Here is a 19,035-nt window from a genome sequence, read left to right on the forward strand (position 1 = left end):
CCTCATATATGCATAGCTTAAAGTGAAGGGCTCCAAGATGATAGAGACAGGAGTGAGGAATAAACTTTTATTTTGTTAAGCTAAGATTTCAGGAAAGTTTGTTACAGCAGCTGAGTGTTATTGTGACTAGTACACTTAGTAACCAACTAACGAAGCCAGGGCTCAAATCTTACATCCTTTAAGTTGTTGTTACTCAAACTGTGGCCAGCTGCATTAGAAGCATCTGAAGTATTTGTTAAACATGCTCACTCAGAGGGTCATTTCGGCTGCTATGTTGAGAATATAGGAGTTGGGTGGACAGAAGCAAGGAGACTGGTCAGGAAGCTTCATAAGAATCTAGGTGAGAGAGAATTTGGTTTGAATCAAGGTAGGGGGCAGCGGAGTTGCAGCAAGTGCTAGATTTTAGACATACTCTACAGGGAGAGCCAATAGGATTTGATGATGGGTTGGATGAGGCATGTGGGAAAGAGTGATGCTTCAGGGATGCCTCCAAAGTTTCTGCCCTGAGCAAGTGAAAGGATGGAGCTGTCATTTATTGAGATGGGGACAACTGCAGAGGTTAAGGATTTACTTCAGAGGAAATACAAAAAGACAGACTGAAGTGGTATTCTAGTTCCAGCATTCAAAATACAATTGTACAGCAAGATGATAACCTTGCAATCCAGGCTATTGTCTTTATATCATTATTGAGCATTTTAAGTTTATTACAGTGTTTTCCAGAGGTGTAGAGAAGATGCCCCTGATCACCATGAAGACTCAGTTAGGGTTCTATAGAAGGGAGTCAGGATGTAGGGGGCCATTATACAAAGAAGGGTGGGTCAGTGAGAGAGGGAAAGCCATCAGGACTTGGGCCTGAGTGCAGAGGGTTTAATAGAAAGTAGCAAAGAGGACAACAGGAGAAGGGGCAGGGTGTTCTTAAGTTTCCGTCACAACTTTGGGAGGAAGTCACTTTATTGTGGGCCACAGCCACAAATGAGTGGTGAAAGTATGGACAAGCAAAGGGAGGCCCTGAGTTTAGCTTTTCCAAGCTACACTCGGTTTGTGTGTCTAACGGATGCTAAGGTAAGATCCTGTCCAGCAATGCAAGGTAAACCCAGAATAAAGACTAGCCAGGACCTGGATCCTAACAAACATTTAAGGCACTGAATCCAGTGGGAACTACTGAGAGCATTGCTCAAACCAAAAGACCTTGGGCTGCTGCATTAGAGGCTTAGTTTCCAGGGCTGCTGGCACAAGGTATTGCTCAATCCCCAACAAAGGACATGGTCAGGTTGACAAAACACAGCCCTGTGGATGCCAGTGGGTGCCAACGTGCACTTGCAAGCTGAGGTGAGGGGGCCAATTCTCCCCCTCCATAGCATGAGGTGAGTAAGCTGCACCCTCTTTGTCTCATACACTGAGATATCAGGAGGAGACTATCATGTTTATCAAAGAGAATACTGCCTGAAGTGACTGTTTAACTAAGCTTTGAATCAGTTTACACTAAGCATTGAATCAGAGTAGACATTTAATTTTTTCCCCACTAACCAGCAGGTGGGAACTGGCAAGGGAAGTCAAAAAGTCCAAGTTGTTCCTTAAGATACATTACTGAATGTGGAATTGTTCAGTTACAGGGTATGACCATTTGAAGGCTTTTGATATTGTTCCACATAATGGCTGCACAATTTTTACACTCCAGTCTCACAGTTCTCCCTCCTCCAATCCCAGAGGTAGCTATACTGTCTTAAATATTGTGTTATTAATTTCCTTATTTTTCTTTATCTATTTTTTTGTCAATTAAGTTTATGTTCCTAAACAACACATTATTTAATTTTGCCTGTTTTTTTTTTTTCTATTCTCAAAGTGTTCCTCTGCTTGGTACCCCAGAATATTTTAACCTTTTCCCAAAGTATAAGATACATACAGAAAAAAGCACAGATCATAAGTATACAGTTCAAAGAATTACCACAAAGTGAACAAACCTGTTCTCTTCTTGACTCTCTGAATCACTAGCTCCTCCTCAGGCCCCCAAAAGAGCCCCTATTCTTTCTTCTAACACTTGTTTTTAAACTGAATGAAAATTAAGTAGTAATGTACGCGTTCATTTGTGTCTTTCTTCTTTTACACAAATTATGATTTGAGAGTCATCTATGTTGATGCTTGTAACCATAGTTTACCCATTTTCATCCATTCTGTATAATGTTGTATTGCATGAATGGACTCTACTCACTTAGATTGTCAACTGCAGAAGGACATCTGTATTTTTTTTTCTATTCTGAATAAAGCATCCTTAAATATTCTTGAACATGTCTCTTAGTGCACATGTCCAAGAGTTTCTCTAAAGATTATACCCAGTGGTTGAATTGCTGGATCCAAGGGTATGTGCATGTCCCACTTTCCAAAGTGATTGCATCAACTTGCTCTCCCACCAGCAGGAGTGCATTATCCACCCATCCTTGATAACACTTAATATCATTAGTCTTTTTTTATTTTTATTTTTTGCCAGTCTGGTGGATGAGAAATTGTATTTTATTGTTTCCTTAATTTTCATTTTCCTGATAACTGATAAGATTGAAGACTTTTTCATGTGTTTATGGATTCTTTAGCTTTCTCTTCTATGAAATCCCTGTCAATTGATTGTGCCCATTTTCTCTAATTAGTAGTTTCAGTTATTCCTTGTTGATCAGTAGGAGTTCTTCACATATTCTGTCTGCTAATATTCTGTAGCTTATAATGTATGGAAAATACCTTCTTCCAATTTGAGGATTGTATTTTCACTCTTGATATAATGTATTTTGAAGAATGGAAGTACTTATTTTAATGTTCTTTAATTTGTCAATCATTTTCTTTCATTTTAGTGTTTTGGGTGTCTGTTTAAGAAATCTTTTATCCTGAAATAATGAAGGAATTCTCCTATATTGTCTTATAAAGTGTTATAGTTTTGCCTTTCACATTTAAGTCCTTAAGCTGGTTGGAATTGGTATTTTGTATGGTGTGAGGTTGAGTCCAATTTCATTTTCTCATATTGTGTAAAGCTACTTTTCTTCATTCATGAACTTTGAACTGAACTTCTGTGCCTAAAGGCAGTTTCAAGAATTGAGAAAAGCAGATGGTTGCAATAAATTCCTAGAAGCAATAAATTCCAAGGATCAAAACAATATTCTGAGCAATGATTACCCTGGATGGGAGCTGACAAACCATTAAAAAGCATGAGAATGTTGGAAAAAAGACCAGCAATATGACCACCACCCAACCCACCCTCTGAGTGAGTAACCTTGCTCTCCCAGTATGTTTCCCAGTATTGAGCTTTGCCCCAATAAAAACCTTACCTAAGTTCTGTTCAGGGAATCACTCTCTTGAATTCTTCCAACTGCAGAAGTTCTACTTTCATTAGTCTTGTTTACCACTTTGATGATATAGATACCCAATATGCCCAGTACCATTTAGTGGAAGTCTGTCCTTTCCCTACTGATCTATAATGTTACCTCTGTCATATTATCAAGTGTCTAAATATGTATTAATCTTTTTCTAGTCTCTTCTCTTCCATTGGTCTGTCTATTTCTGTGTCTATAGCTTTATAATTATCATAGCTTTTTATATTGCTATCTGAAAGTCATCCCCCCTACACACACCTTGTTCTTTTTTTAGAATGCTTTGGCTATTCTTGCTCTTTATAACTCCTTATCTTTTTTTTTAGATTTAGATTGTCAAGTTTCATAAAACATACCTATTGATATTTTTATTGGAATTGCCTTGAATCTATAGGCCAATTTGAGGACAACTGACATGTAGATGATTCCACAATTCTGTGAACATACCAAAAACCACTGAACTGTATACTGTAAAGGGGTGAATTTTATATTTATTGTTATCTCAATTTTTAAGTACCTGTTACATAGGATTGTCATAGACTAATGAAAGAAAGTGTGTAAAATGCACAGTGTCTGTATTCAATAAATAGTAATTCTTAAGCCTTCAATAGGCCATTCCACTATTCTATTATGCCAGCTGCTTCTGGGTGATGGGATATGGGGTAAGACCAGTGAATCCCTTGATTATGAATCAAATGTCTCACTTCCTTTGCCATAAAATAGGTTCCTTTGTCCAAGGCAATGTTATGTGTAATGCCCATATCAATAAAGCAGGTGCTCTGTAAGCCCTTGAACAGTAGTGCTAGCAACATATATATTGATTCCGGTAAAGACGAACACTAGATGGAAGGGTCCTATGTAACTGACCTGCCGCCAAGTAGCTGTTTGGTCTCTCTTTTTTTAACCATGCTCTTGCCTCCCCCACCTTCCCACACTTATCAGTATCCCTCCAGCTTAGGAGCTTTTTCTAAAAAAAAATATGTTTATCTTTACAAACAAACACTCCCCCTTATCCTTTCCCCCACACCCTGTCCTCAAGTAACCTCTAATCTGCTTTCCTTCTCTGTGAATTTGCTGTCTGTATGTACCTTGCTTATTTCACCAAGCATAATGGTTTCAAGGTTCTTCCTTGTTGCATACCTCATAACTTCATTTTTTCTTATAAATGCATAATATTTCATTGTGTGTATGTAGCACATTTTGTTTATCCATTCATTTGTTGATGACACTTGGGTTTTTTTTTTCCAGCTTTCAGCTATTGTGAATAATGCTGCTATAAACACTGGAGTGCAAGTATCTGTTTGTGACTCTGTTTTCACTCTCTTTAGGTATATACCTAGAAGTGGGATTGCTAGGTCAAATGGTAATTGTATATTATATTTAACTTTTTGAGAAACTGCCATATTGTTTTCTACAGTGGCTGTACCATTTTATATTCCCACCAACAATGCATTAGAATTCCAATTTCTTTGCATCTTCTCCACACTGTTATTTTCTGGATTTTTTAAATAATAGCCATCTTAGTAGGTGTGAAATGGTATCTCATTGTGGTTTTGATTGACATTTCCCTACCGGCTAGTGATGCTGAGCACCTTTTCATATGTTTACTGCCCTTTTGTATATCTTCTTTGGAGAAATGTCTATTCAAGTCTTTTGCCAGGCTGGTCTCCTCAAGGGATGGTACTGTATCAGGGGCTCAGCATTGGTCTCTCTCGCTGGAAGGCTGAGCATTTAGCAGTGGCAATGGCTAGGCCAGTCTTGGTGAGAGGAAGCTCATGTCATTGGGCCACATGTAGCCTCCATCCTTTAGGCCTGACCGCTCTGTGTATGGGTCCATGGCAAAAGCACTGGAGTAGCTGAGGACAGAGCCTGGGTGATAGCCATGAGATGGATTTTCCTGTCCATCTGGTTGTTGAGAACTTCCCCTACAGTGGGTGTGTTCTGGTGGGCACTGGCATGAGAGAAAAGGATTAGCATGTTGGGATACATAGCTCCCATACCATACCACTTCTCTAGACCTCCTCATGTCTGATATTTCAGTGGTATTCATTCCAGGTCCTGACCAAACAGCCAAGCCATTCCCCACTGCACATGAGTCTGTGCACATCCACCCCTCATGCCCCCTCCCCTATACAAAGAGGACAACCAAGCGTACTGTTCACAGATGTGTCCATTGGGAGAATTCCTTTCACCACTAACCTTCAGGGCCATTCCTGATCTGGGATATTTTCAGCTAGCATATTTCAACTAACATTATTTTGCTGACACACTTGTGACCCAGGTCTGAATGCTTCCCTCTTCCATCAATAAATCATAAGGAACTCCCCTTTGAGGCGGAAATAAGGGAAAAGCATAAATGCAACGGGAGTAGGTAACATGTTCCAGTAATTTGCCCATGCCTTCTGGGCCTTCTTGAACCTGGTGATGTACCACTTCCTTCACACAATGGATGTTTGCTGCATTTGTCCAATCTCATGACCGGGTGGATCTGATAATACCCAGATCATGATGGGCAGCTCATGTCTCATAGTCATTTTATTTTTTATTTTATTTTATTGCTTGTTCCTGTCATAGTCATTTTTAAATAAATCATATTATAATGCAATATTTATTTTTAAAAATCAAAATTAATGCTAATTTTCTTGCAATGGATGGAGATGGATTAAGGGTACATTGGCGGGTGAACAGAAGGGCAAACTGTGGTGTATACATAGAATGGAATATCTAGCAGTTGCAAGAGGAAATGAGGTTGTGAGACACACACCTAGGTAAATGAAACTTGAGAACATGATGTTAAGTGAAATAAGCCAGAAATGAAATGACAAATATTGTAAGGCCTCACTAATATAAACTAACTATAATGAGCAAATGCTGAGAATGGAATTTGAGAGTCTAGGTTATCAGGGGCTAGAATGTGGGCAGAGATTGGGCAATCAATGATGCAGGAGTACAGAATGTTCAATAAGGCATACCGTAAAGATTCCTAGACTGTAAAGGTTCCTAGATTGTAAGCTCTTACAGCAGTCACATCTATTCATGAGTTTTAACTGTTATTTATGAGATGTTTATCTGGTAGAAAATTTATATTCTCTGTAGCATACTATCTAATTTTACCTGCATGGTCAGATTATTTAAATAACATAATTACATGGAACCTAGACTAGGGAATGAGATCATGTTATTCTGTACAGGTTGATGTAATACCCTGATACATCCCAGAGTACTTTGGGCAGAAAATAAAAAAGTATTTGCAAAGTCCCCCTGACAGACTGAAAAAATGTGGAACTATTAAACTTCCCCACCTGGGGAATTCCTGATATTCTCTCAAGCATTAGGGACTCCCAATTTAATAAGCCAAGCATTCGATCTTGAGGCTTGCCTTTATGAAACTTATTTCTGTAATGGCAAAGCTAAGCCTACATATAACTATGCCTAAGAGTCACCCCTAGAGAACCTCTTTTGTTGCTCAGATGTGTCCCCCACCCTCTTTCCCCCCACCCCAGTCTGTCTCTCTGTCAAACTCTGTAAATAAATTCTCTGCACTCTGCACTACGTGGGATTATACAATTGCATGAGTCACCTCCAGAATGACCTCTCGGCTCCATTTGGAATCTGTCAGCCACTGAAACTCTATTTTGTTTGATTTCTCTTCCCCCTTTTGGTCCAGAAGGCTTTCTCAATCCCACAATGCCGGGTCCAGTCTCATCCCCTGGAGTCATGTCCCGCGTTGCCAGGAATATTTACACCCCTGGGAGTCAGGTCCCCACTAAGCCGGGGGATTCGGATTTCCCGTGTTTTCCCGGGGATAGGAACCACTGTAGCTGGTTATATCAGCCAGAAGCTCCGGGCCCGCGGACTCTCGGCCCAAGTCGGGGAAAGGGAAGGGCAGCCGCTGGATGCCTCCCTGCCACTCTCACAAATTCGGCCCAGTCACCCATGCACCTCTGGGTCCCCATGGGTGTAGGCGGCGCGTGTAACCGGCTGGAGGGTGGGGGGCTCTGTTCTCGGAATGCACCCCTTTTCTTTATTCCTATGAGCCCCTCTGGACTTTGACCCGCGCATCCCGCTGGGGCCCGCGGGAGCCCACAGTGTCCTTGACTGGAACGCCGCCTCCCCTTCCCCTGGGCCGCGGCTTCCCACCCGCGCCGGGTCCCTGCCGCCTCCGCCGGCCCGCAGCCCCCTCGCTCCCGCGCTCCCGCGTCCCAGCATCCCGGCGTCCCGGCTCCTGCGACATGACGCTGAAGGCGAGCAAGGGCGATGGCGGGGGCAGCATGCGCACGGCGCTCTCCGACCTCTACCTGGAGCACTTGCTGCAGAAGCGCAGCCGGCCCGAGGTGAGCGGGCGCCGGGCCTGCGGGGCGGCCCTCTGCGCGCCGGGTGCGGGGCCCTCGCCGTCTCTTCAGGCCACGCCGCCCGCCGCGCGATCTCTCCGGCCTGGGCCCTGTGCCCAGGGGCCCGGTTCCCCGGACAGAGTCCGCAGCGGCCGCGGCGTGGTTAGCGGGAGTGGGGTCGGGTGGCGAGCGCGCGAACCCGCTCGGGCCGGGCACCGGGTGCGGGGCGTGGTGGTCCTCGCGCGCAGCTAGCCCGGAGCAGCCCTTCCAGGCGGAATGAGGAGAGGCCGCGGGCCGGAGAGAGCGGCTGTTAAGGTCAAGGGAAGCTTGGTGGATGGAGACCGAGTTAACAAAAGGACTTTAAGAAGCATATCTGAGAGGAGGACTCCCCGGTTGGGAAGTGCTTGTGTTTAGGTCAGCAAGGGTGGCTGTAAAAGCCGACTTGAGGGTTTAGAGCCCTCACTCGCTGTCCCTCTGCATTGAGGCAGGTCCCCTTGTGGCACGAGATAGATGGGGTGGCTTGTAGGTATTCGCAGGTGGCACAGTGACGCCAAAGATTTTGGAGGCGGTTCGGCCTTCCAGACTCTCACGGTGATGGTAAATAGCTGGTAATCTCTGTCCTCAAATATGTGCTGAGGCGAGGTGTTGCGGTTATCCAGTGGTCACAGCAAATCTCCCTCAAACTTAGTGGCTTCTCAGCACAACAGTCGTTTTCTTTTTCTCTCTCCAAGTTTTGGATGTGGATCAGACCCAGGGAGGTGGTTGTCACTCGCGGTCTCTCAGGGGGTTGCAGTTAGACGCTGGCTCACTCATCTGGAGGCTAACGCTGGCTGTGGGCTGCAGCTGGAAGCCAGAAGACCTGCCAGTGGCCTCTCCATGTGGCCCAGCCTTCCTCACAGCATGGGGATCAGGTAGCAAGAGAAATATCCAGAGAGAGAGAGAGAAAGAGAACCGGGCAGAAGCTGTATTTGATGACCCAGCTTCAGAAGTCTCAGCGTCATTTCCGTCCCCGAATCCATTTCCCTGACTGCAAGGTCCTCCGGGGTTTCATACTCAGTTCTTTATTTTGGGTGCCTACCGCAGTAGTGCCTCAGAAATGCTTACTGACTTAAAGGACCAAAGAGATAGACATTAGCGATTTACAGGTGAGGAAACTGGGCGATCCATGAGGAAAAGCAAACAGTAGAGCATAGACTCTTCAGGAAGGGTGAAATTAGCTCAAAGAAACAATTTATATGCATTGGAACTGAGGTTAGATTTTTGTGCCTGCAGTCAAAGCTCAGTGTTTTTTCTCCTTCACCAAATGCCTCACCTGTATATACTGACCAGAGTGCAGTGTTCATACCGTCCGTCATTTCAGTCTGGGCTCAAATGAGTGACTAAATGAACAAGCAGGGAAGACACTGTTTTCTCTGTTAGATGAAAAAACAAAATTGGCAGTTGCTTGATGGGATCTGCACTGGATGGGAAGCAAAGTTTAAAACAAACTGGTTCCATGGAAGTTTGGATGTTTGATTTTTTTTTCTTCTCTATAATCAGAGTTCATTTCGTTGAGCTTTAATTTTTAAAAAATCTTTTTACTGAATTTATTTTTGGCAGCTTTATTGAGGTATAATTTGCATACAGTAGAATTCGCAGCTTGTAACTGTACACTTCAGTGAGATTTGTCAAATACATAGAGTCATGTAACAACCACCACAATCATGATGTAGAATATTTTCATCAGTCTAGAAAGTTCCTATGTGACCCTTTACAGTCAGCCCCCCACCCGCATCCCTCCTGGAACCATAGCTCTGTTTTCTGTCACTGTAATTTTCCCTTTTCAAGATTGTCTTGTAAATGGAATCCAAGTGTTTGTAGTCTTTTCTGTCTGGGTCCTTTAACTCAGCACAACCTTGACCCCATCTGTAACTCAAAGACTAGATTTCTTGTAAACCTGTTTGCTCCCTTATGGGCATGCCTGGAAATTTTGTGCCTTTTTGAAAAGAGGCTCCATCACTACCGATATTATGTTGTGGGTACACCCTCTGAGTAAACAGCAGTTTTAATCAGGCTGTGGCCTATAAGGTTGGATATAGTCCAGTTAGCTGATTTGTTTTGGGGTTATCAAAGGATTTGAATAACATGAATGAGAAAACTTGTTAAATTCCCGAATGAAATAGCATCTGGATCTGACTGGATGAACATCAGAGGGAGAATCTCTACCTGTTGAGGGGTAACTTGACCCCACGAACTTGTTGATTCTTATTTCTTTGGGTTCACCTTCCCTTTGGGGTTCTTACCAGTCTTTGCTCCCACACTAGACTCCACCTCTCACTTGCTGTGTGGCCTTGGGCAAGCTTATGAAGCTCTCTGTGCCCATCCAGTAGCTGTCAGAGCATTTTCCTATAGTGGCAAAATTAGAAGCAGGAAAACTTGTTAGGAAGTTGTTGGCTTTAATGAATTCATAAAATCATTTTGCTCAAAGCTTCATTTGAAGGGTTCACTTTCTCCAAAAGTGGTAGGATTTAAATTGAAAAGTATTGTCAAAAGATAATTTTGCAATAGATTTGACTGCTGCCTGTCTCCCATCTTCAAGTACATCTCGTTCCTTTTGGGGAAACCAATTTTATAGGTTCTCTCTGACCTGATTCTCTACAATAGTATCCATTAATGCACATAAAATTCCGATTTTCTCTTCAGTCCTATTTGAAGCAGCACTTTTCCCATGACCTCGAGCAATAGATTGAGAATCCCTGAAATTTAATGTGAACGTGTTCCACACCAAAAAATGATCTAAGGCTCCGGGTAAGTTTCCGCTAAGAAAACCTGTCTTACTTGTTCCACATGGGTGATCATTCATTCTGATAAGTTTTGTGAATTGCTTGCTGTGGGCAGGCTCCATGCCTGGTGCTGGAGCTAAGAAGTAAACAAGGGAGGAAATATACACGTAAACAAATACAGCAGGGTGTTGGGGTGGTATGCTAGAGGCAGGCGCAAGGTGCTGTGAAGTAGTGAGGAGGGGGACCAGCTCTGTCTGAGACTGAATTTGGCAGCATCTAGAATGTAATTGGCCAAATAGGCCTCCAGGCAGAGGGAACAGCCTCAGCAAAGTCACTGAGTTAGCAAGATGTCGAGTCTCGCCAGAGTATGTAGTGCTTTGTCACTGTATCTGGTCTTGATTATTTATGATTTTGTCTAAGGAAGAACTTTTGCTCCAGACTTGGATTTGATTGCTTCATTTAAGGAGGGGGTTTTTCGGTTCAAGATTTTTCTTTCCACAGAAATGAGGAAAACTAAGTGTAATTTTCAAATAACGTAATCCTTTCCCCACTTTTCCTATACATGTTATGGTCTCAGCTAGTCTGGCTCCTTCCCTGACCTTCATTTCCAGGAACTTTATGGCTTTGTTTTGAAACTAGAAGGATTGAGTGTGCCTTGCAGGTAAAAAATGGTTTTATTGTGGCCACATGGGGAAAAGTAGATTAGTTTTATCATGTATTTTCTATTCAGTATTTTAAGTTAGAGATTAGTTAACCTTTTCTAACTCATTTCTTCTTCCTAGACGGGAAGCTGAACTAGAATATCAGGAACAGATATTTCAGGGTGAGATCAATTCCCTTAAATTGGGGTTTCTCAACCTTGGCACTATTGATGGTTGGGTTGGTTAATTTTTTGTTGTGAAAAGTAGTACACCCTGTCCCCAGTTATGATAATTAGAAATGTCTCAGACATTGCCAAACAGGGGATGAAATGTCTGGCCCCCACTGAAAACCACTGCATTAAATCTAAGACCTGAAAACAGATGACCTTTCATTGACACAGAGATTTTTTTTCCTAAGCAGTGAATTGCTCTACCCTTTCAGTGTTACTAAACCAGAAGTCTGGGTAAGTGGGTGTGGAATGTAGAAAGGGAAGAGTAAATTGGCCAGGAGGAGGGGAAGTGACAACCCAGCTGGAGAAGACGAAGAAAAGCCCCAGAATTAGGGAACCAGAATACAAATTTCTTAACATGGAGTTTTCTGTTTCCTTTCCTTTTCTTTTTTCTTTCATATAAGGAAATATACATGACAAAATACATACATAGGTTTTTGCTCAAAAGTCACCTTCTCTGTGTGACCTTTTCTGGACACCGTATTTAAAATGGCAAGCCCCCCTTGCCCCATTTCTGCTTTATTTTTCTCCATAGCATTTGTCATCATTGAATCTTCTGTTTAACCAATGGGTATCATTTATTATCTGTATCTACCCACTAGGATCTGAGGTAAGATAAAGCCAAGGAAGTGGGCAGAGGGTAAGGAAAGGGCCAGGGATTATGTCCTGGCCATGGTGGGCAGGGGAATTGGGAGCAGAGAGCTGCCCTGTAGCAGAGATTTCCCTCCTGCCTGATTGCCCCTCAACAGGCATCACTTCTATGTTCTTCGATGGAATACATTCAGATTAATATCTCTGCATCCCTAGATACTCATCTGTCTCCCCTAACACACAGCTGCACAGTGTGTTTAGGGAGGTGCTGTGTCTAAATTCTCTCTGGAACCCTCACAAACTCTGAGGTTGATATTCTTAATTTAGCTCATGAAGTCTGAGACTTGCTAGTCCTTTAGTCGTGGAAAAGTTTCTGCACCTTTTTGAACCTCCAAATATTTATCACAAAATGGACATGAGAATTTGATGAATGGAGTTACCGACCCAAAGTCCAGACGCTTGCATAATGGCAGTGTGGAGACTCAGTGCAGTTATTTTGATCTGCAATCCTGTGTTTCTTTCTGTATGTGGTAGTGCTACTTGGGTTTCCTGTTTTTCTTCAGTAGAAGCCTTTGGGTGAGTACATAGTGCATTGGGTAAATGAGTGCATTAGAAAGGATCTTTAGGGCCTTGGCCTTTGGATTGATGTATGTTTTCTCAAATGGATATAGGACCTTAGAAGGAAGTGCTAGTTCATGTATGGTTTTAAGATAGTACTAGCCAAAGAATCCTGGCTGTTAGGTCTTCCTCTCTCCCCAACTCTGTTTACCAGTTCTTTTTGTTTGTACTTAAACAGTGTTGACTAGCTAGGGCTATAATCTTTCTGATACCTTGGAGCATTCTTGCATTTCTCACGGTTTCACTTCTATTTTTCCCCCATCGTGGAATAGGATATTGCTCTTGGAAGAGTGGGTGTTGCATGTACTGGCCCCAGGGAGCTATGGGAGGCTGGCAGGTGTTGTCTGGCAACTCCCAGAGTCTGCTGTCTTTGGTGTTTGCTAGCCTTCTTAGACTGGACCTTCTCATAAGTCTCCATGTGGAAGCAATTGGCAAAGAGCCTAACAGTAGGCTGAACAAATGTTTGTTCTTTCCTTTATTCACTGGCTGTAGCTGGTAATCCAGTTGTTTGGATGAGAAGGCCAATTTTAGTTGCAAACTTTGTAATAAAGCTGAATAAGAAGAACATGATGCAAGGGTGCCAGTTTATCTTGCTATTCTAGTTATACTGTGAACACATGATGATATGCATATAGATTTCTACCCTTTTTCAAAGTTCATTTTGTATTCTGTGGACTATGGCTTTTTAATCTTTTATTCTTTAGAACATTACACTGGTAGCCGCCAAGTCTGGAAACATAAGTGAATCGTAATAAAGGTCTATTGATGGTACATTATGACACATGATAAAATAATATGGTCTGTATTTGCAGACTTTATGGCCACTTGTATATGACTATATTTACTAAGACACATAAATGATAGTTGCAAATAAACCCTAGAATTTTTGATTTCTCTGTTTGTTTTCCAGCTTTCTCAGCTCCACAATGATTAATAGTAAGTGATTCTTAAGGCTTGATCAAGGAAAGTCCTGTTTTAGTTCATGCTTTCAGGCCAGAAATTTAAGATTTGAGCTCATTATTCTTTTACAGCAATCATCCAATCAGTGGTCCTCGGATTCCTCATTCTATAAATTCAATCAATAATACATGTCTGTGGCAAAAATACACAAATGGTACAGAGTGTTAATTTGAGAAAAAGAATTCTTGCTACCAACTTTGTGCTGGTTTTCCTGCTGTTTTCTTGGATGTACTTCAAGATACACTTGATCTCATCCTCTTTAAATGAATCTGTGGCAGTAGCTACCTAGTTTTGTAGAGGTTCAACCACATGGTCCCAGGCCACCAAGAGTGATGCTTTCAAGAACTGATTGGTCACTGTGTACCCCAGAATGGGAATGGGAATCTCACTGCCTAAACAGCAATCCCGTATACTGCGTATTTCTCAAAGGTGTGTTGTCTGTATCCATGCTCTGGTACCAAGCTCTCTTTTAGTTACAGTTGTTTGGTTGCAAGCAAGTGCTACTTGCCAGCCATTTTGTTCAATAATAGTAAAGTAGCAAAATAGAAAAATGTCAAAACCCGGAGATTGACACCCGTACAATTTGTATGTATAGTTCTGTTATTTTATCATATGTGTAAATTTGTGCAACCACCAACAAAATCAAGATGAGGATCTATTGCATCACCACAAAGACCTTCCTGGTGCTTCCCCTTTATAGCCACATCTACCTCCACGCCACCCCCCTATTCCTAATCCCTGGCAACCACTGATATCTTCTCCACCCCTAATTTTTTCATTTCAAGAATGTTATGTAAGTGGAATCGTACTTTGCAGTTAGTATTTTTTTAAATCAGCATAATTCCTTGGAGATGCATCCAAGTTACCGAGTGTATCAGTAGTCCTTTCCTTTTTATTGCTGAGTAATATTCCATGTACAAATGTGTAACACTTTGTTTAACCATATACCTGTTGAATAACATCTGGGTTGTTTCCAGTTTTTTTGGCCATTATTAATAAAACTGCTATGAACATCATTCATATATAGGTTTTTAACATTTTATTTTATTTATTTATTTATATTTAATTTCCTCAATTAAAGAAGTTGTAGGCTTACAGAAGAATCATGTAAAAAATACTGTGTAACCATATACCCCCTCCCCCCCAGTATTAACACTTTGCATTAGGGTGGTACTTTTTTTACAATTGAGGAAAGACTATTATAATTGTACTATTAACTATAGTCCATAGTTTACATTAGGTGTATTTTTTCCCATGTACCACCCTATTATTAAAACCTTGCATTGGTGTGGTACATTTCTTATAATTTACGAAACAACATTTTTTTTGGTAACATTTGAAATATTTATTTAAAGTAACATCACCAAACACAGAGTTAAAGATAACTATGCTTATGATAAAAATATAACTGGGGGAAATGGAAAGTTTTAATGAAGTTGGGTAGGCTTGAAAATCCCTAGTCATTTTTATACCTTTTTATTGGTATTTTTATTATACCTGATTTTTGTGCTAATCGAACGGTTGTTACTAGATTTATTAACAATAATGCCTTGCACAAACATTTATTGCACAAGTTTTCAAGGAATATCATCTGTTCTCTTCACCTTTACTTTCCCAGACCCTCAAATAATATTAGGCTGATAGAAGATACCCCCAAAATTACTCTTTTGTGCGTGTGTGCTTTTGTTCCTGAGCGAGACATTGTAGTAGATGCTTTCACATTCATTTTCTCGTTTATTCTGTCCTTTAATAATTATTATCCCTGTTTTGTAGATAAGCAAATTGAAACTGAGAGAATTTAAATACTTTTCCCAGATACACTCAGGTAATAAGTAGTAGAATCATGATTTGAACCAGAGTTTGACTCCAAAGTCTACTGTTCTCACTAAACTGTATCCCATTCATTCAAAATCAAACAGGCTTGTAAAATGAAATGAAGTAAGTTTCAGTGGCTGAGAGATTCCAAAAGGAGCCAAGAGGTCACTCTGGTGGGCACTCTTACACACAATATAGATAACCCTTTTTAGGTTCTAATGACTTGGAATAGCTAGCAGTAAATACCTGAAACTATCAAACTACAACGCAGAACCCTTGAATCTTGAAGACGATTGTATAAAAATGCAGCTCATTAGGGGTGACAATGTGATTGGGAGAGCCGTAGGGACCACACTCCCCTTTGTCCAGTGTATGGATGGATGAGTAGAAAAATGGGGGAAAAAAAGAAACCCAGTGTTCTTTTTTACTTTAATTGTTCTTTTTCACTATAATTTTTATTCTGATCATTTCTGTGTGTGTGGCAATGAAAATGTTAAAAAATTAATCTTGGTGATGAATATGCAACTATATGATGGTACTGCGAGCAACTGAATGTACGCATTGTATGACTGCATGGTATGTAAATATAGCTCAATAAAATTGAATTTTAAAAAAATCAAACAGGCTAATATCCCATTCTGGCACTTTCTAAACCATTTAGGGCAATGAGTCATGTTTGTTTATTTTTTAATAAAACAGAAGAACACTTATCTCCTCAGCCCAACCATATCCCTCATCTCCCCTGAAGAGAGATTAAAATAAAGGGGGCCCTCTCCATTGAAAATTATTTTATAACAAAAAGTAAAGGAATATTTTTTAATGTTTTCTTGAAGCTCCAGAATTTAAAATTATTTTCTAGTACAGGTTGTATATTTCTTATTTCTTGAAGTACCTTGTGAATTTGAATGGTATAAGCGTTCTAGCAATTCTAAGGAAGATATTACAGTGATATTAGGAGAAATTTCCTTCCATGTCTTTTTTAAATTCAGTTTTATTGAGATATAGTCACATACCATATAGTCATCCATGGTGTACAATCAGCTGTTCACATATCATCACATAGTTGTGCATTCATCACCCCAGTCTATTTTTGAACATTTTCCTTATACCAGAAAGAATCAGAATCAGAATAAAGAATAAGAATAAAAAATAAAAAGAAAGAACAACCAAATCATCCCCCCATCCCACGCTATTTTTCATTTAGTTTTTGTCCCCATTTTTCTACTCATACATCCATACACTGGATAGAGGGAGTGTGATCCACAAGGTTTTCACAATCACATTGTCATCCCTTGTAAGCTACATTGCTATACAATCATCTTCAAGAGTCAAGACTACTGGGTTGGAGTTTGATAGTTTCAGGTATTTACTTCTAGCTATTCCAATACATTAAAACCTAAAAAGGGATATCTATATAGTGTGTAGGAATGTCCACCAGAGTGACCTCTTGACTCCATTTGGAATCCCTCAGCCAGTGAAACCTTATTTCGATGAAACACCATTTTAATTGTACTATTAACTATAGTCCATAGTTTACAATAGGGCTCACTGTGTTGTACAGTCCAATGTTTTATCTTTTATTTTTATTCTAAAATTTAACTAAATTTCTGAATTACAATTTCCCCTTTTAACCACATTCACATATATAATTCAGTACTGTTAATTACAATTACAATGTTGTGCTACCATCGCCTCCATCCGTTTTCAAAACTTTATAATCAACCCAAATAGATATTCTGTATAAATTAAGCATTATCTTCCCAATCCATACCCCTAACTCAGCCCCTGGTCACCTATATTCTAGATTCTAACTCCATGAGTTTGTTTTTTATAATTGTTTCATATCACTTAGATCATGCAGTATTTGTCCTTTTGTGTCTAGCTTATTGAACTCAACATGATATCTCAAGAACCAGAAATTCAGTCGTTTTCAATGATGAATAATATTCCATTGTATGTATATACCACATTTTATTTATCCTTTCCTCTGTTGATGGACACTTGGGTTGTTTCCATCTCTTGGCAATTGTGAATAAAGCTGCTATGACATTCATGTGCAAATACCTGTTCAAGTCCCTGCTTTCAAATCTTTTGGGCATATACCTAGAAGTGGGATTGCCAACTCATACGGTAATTCTATACATAGCTTTCTGAGGAACAACCAAACTGTCTTCCACAGCAGCTGCACCATTTTACATGCCCACCAGCAGTGAATGAGTGTCCCCATTTCTCCACATCCTCTCCAACACTTTTAGAGGGTGGAAATGGTATTTCACTGTGGTTGTGATTTGCATCTCCCTAATAGCCAATGATGTTGAGCATCTTTTCATGTGCTTTTTAGCCATTTGTATATACTTTTTGGAGAAATGTCTATTCATGTCTTTTGCCCATTTTTAAGTTGGGTTGTTTGTCTTTTTTTTGGAGGTGGGTGGGTGGTAGTTTGATAGTTTCAGGTATTTACTTCTAGCTATTCCCATACATTAAAACCTAAAAAGTGTTATCTGTATAATGCGCAAAAATGTCCATTGTTTGTTTTTTTATGGTTGAGTTTTATATATTCTTGTTTTATATTTTTTATATTACAGTTATATATATTCTGTTGAGTTTATATATTCTGTATAGTTATACCCTTAGCAGATATGTGGAGTTGAAATATTTTCTTCCATTGAGTTGGTTGTCTTTTCATTTTCCTGATTAAGTCCTTTGATGCACAAAAGGTTTTAATTTTTTTGTTCAAGTATTTTATTTCTAACATTAAATTACATTTTCTAAATATTTTAAATAAATAAATGAAAAATGCCACAAACTACCATTTGCCACAAAGTCATGTACCATAAAGTAAAATATAACCAACTGAATTTATCCATGTTTCCCCCAAATTGAATGTGACCTTTAGATGTTTTTCTGTATACTTATTCTAATTCATTTATACAGATTAGGGAAAACTGATTTATAATGAGTTGCTTTTCTCTTTAAAATTACATTATATATACTGCCCCCCCTTTTCAGCAAATCCAGTGCTAAAGTGAACAGTGATGCAATGCACTATTTCAGGGGACCAAAGCAATCTGTAACCTTAATTTCCCAAATTTCAATTTCAAATTTCTGCCTACATAAACAAAAAGGCCCAAAAACCTAAAAACCACATAGTTAACAGGAAGGAAAATGTATGAGGTGAAGATTATTTAACTAGAATTTTATTACTTGTGCCTTTCCCGCAACCTATAGGCACTCTTTAGACTGCCATTGAACATGCACAGCTACAGAGTTTAGATTTTTTCAGGCACATAATTACATGAAAAATAAATAACTTTGAAGCTCTTTCCTAGTTGAATTAGCTCTGAAATGTTTTCAGGGGAGGGGAATCCCATGGATTTTGTGTTCTTTAACAAACTGGCCTATACAAATGAACTGCTATATGTTCAATTAAATCTTGAAATCTAAAGAAGTTTTTTCCCTAAAAGTGCAATGCAGATATGTATGGCCATCACTGTTCATATAGTGAAAGGATGGAATGGTAAACATAGATTCAATCTATTGTAAGTGTACAATTGTAAGCTAATCTAAATGGAAAAACAACAACAACAACAAAAAAAAACCAAAAAACTTGACACTGACAATCGTTGAAAGGAAAAAGGAACCAATCAAGAAAAATGTTGAAGAATAAGAATATCTCCTCTTAAAAAAGAGAAAATGTTATCCAACACAAAAATGAGAACCACAGATTTGAAAAACAC

At 40.0% G+C, this 19,035-nt stretch overlaps 1 protein-coding gene across 1 annotated transcript; it reads left to right on the forward strand.

Annotated features, from left to right (window-relative positions):
* The first annotated feature begins 987 nt into the window (after positions 1 to 987).
* LOC119522539 lies at positions 988 to 9,354 on the forward strand. Its single transcript, XM_037820952.1, has 2 exons — positions 988 to 1,062; positions 7,388 to 9,354. Exons 1-2 carry the CDS (start codon positions 988 to 990, stop codon positions 7,931 to 7,933), a joined length of 621 nt encoding a protein of 206 aa, XP_037676880.1. The 3' UTR covers positions 7,934 to 9,354.
* The last annotated feature ends 9,681 nt before the right edge of the window (positions 9,355 to 19,035 follow it).

This window comes from Choloepus didactylus, chromosome X, assembly GCF_015220235.1.
Source record: "Choloepus didactylus isolate mChoDid1 chromosome X, mChoDid1.pri, whole genome shotgun sequence".
In the NCBI taxonomy this organism is placed as follows: Eukaryota; Metazoa; Chordata; class Mammalia; order Pilosa; family Megalonychidae; genus Choloepus; species Choloepus didactylus.

Excerpts from the sequence above, each read along its gene's own strand:
- LOC119522539 (XM_037820952.1), top strand. The coding sequence starts at position 988 with ATGGACAAGCAAAGGGAGGCCCTGAGTTTAGCTTTTCCAAGCTACACT. Across the intron at positions 1,063-7,387 it reads TGTGTCTAACGGATGCTAAG|CCCCTCTGGACTTTGACCCG; the intron begins GTAAGATCCTGT and ends TATTCCTATGAG.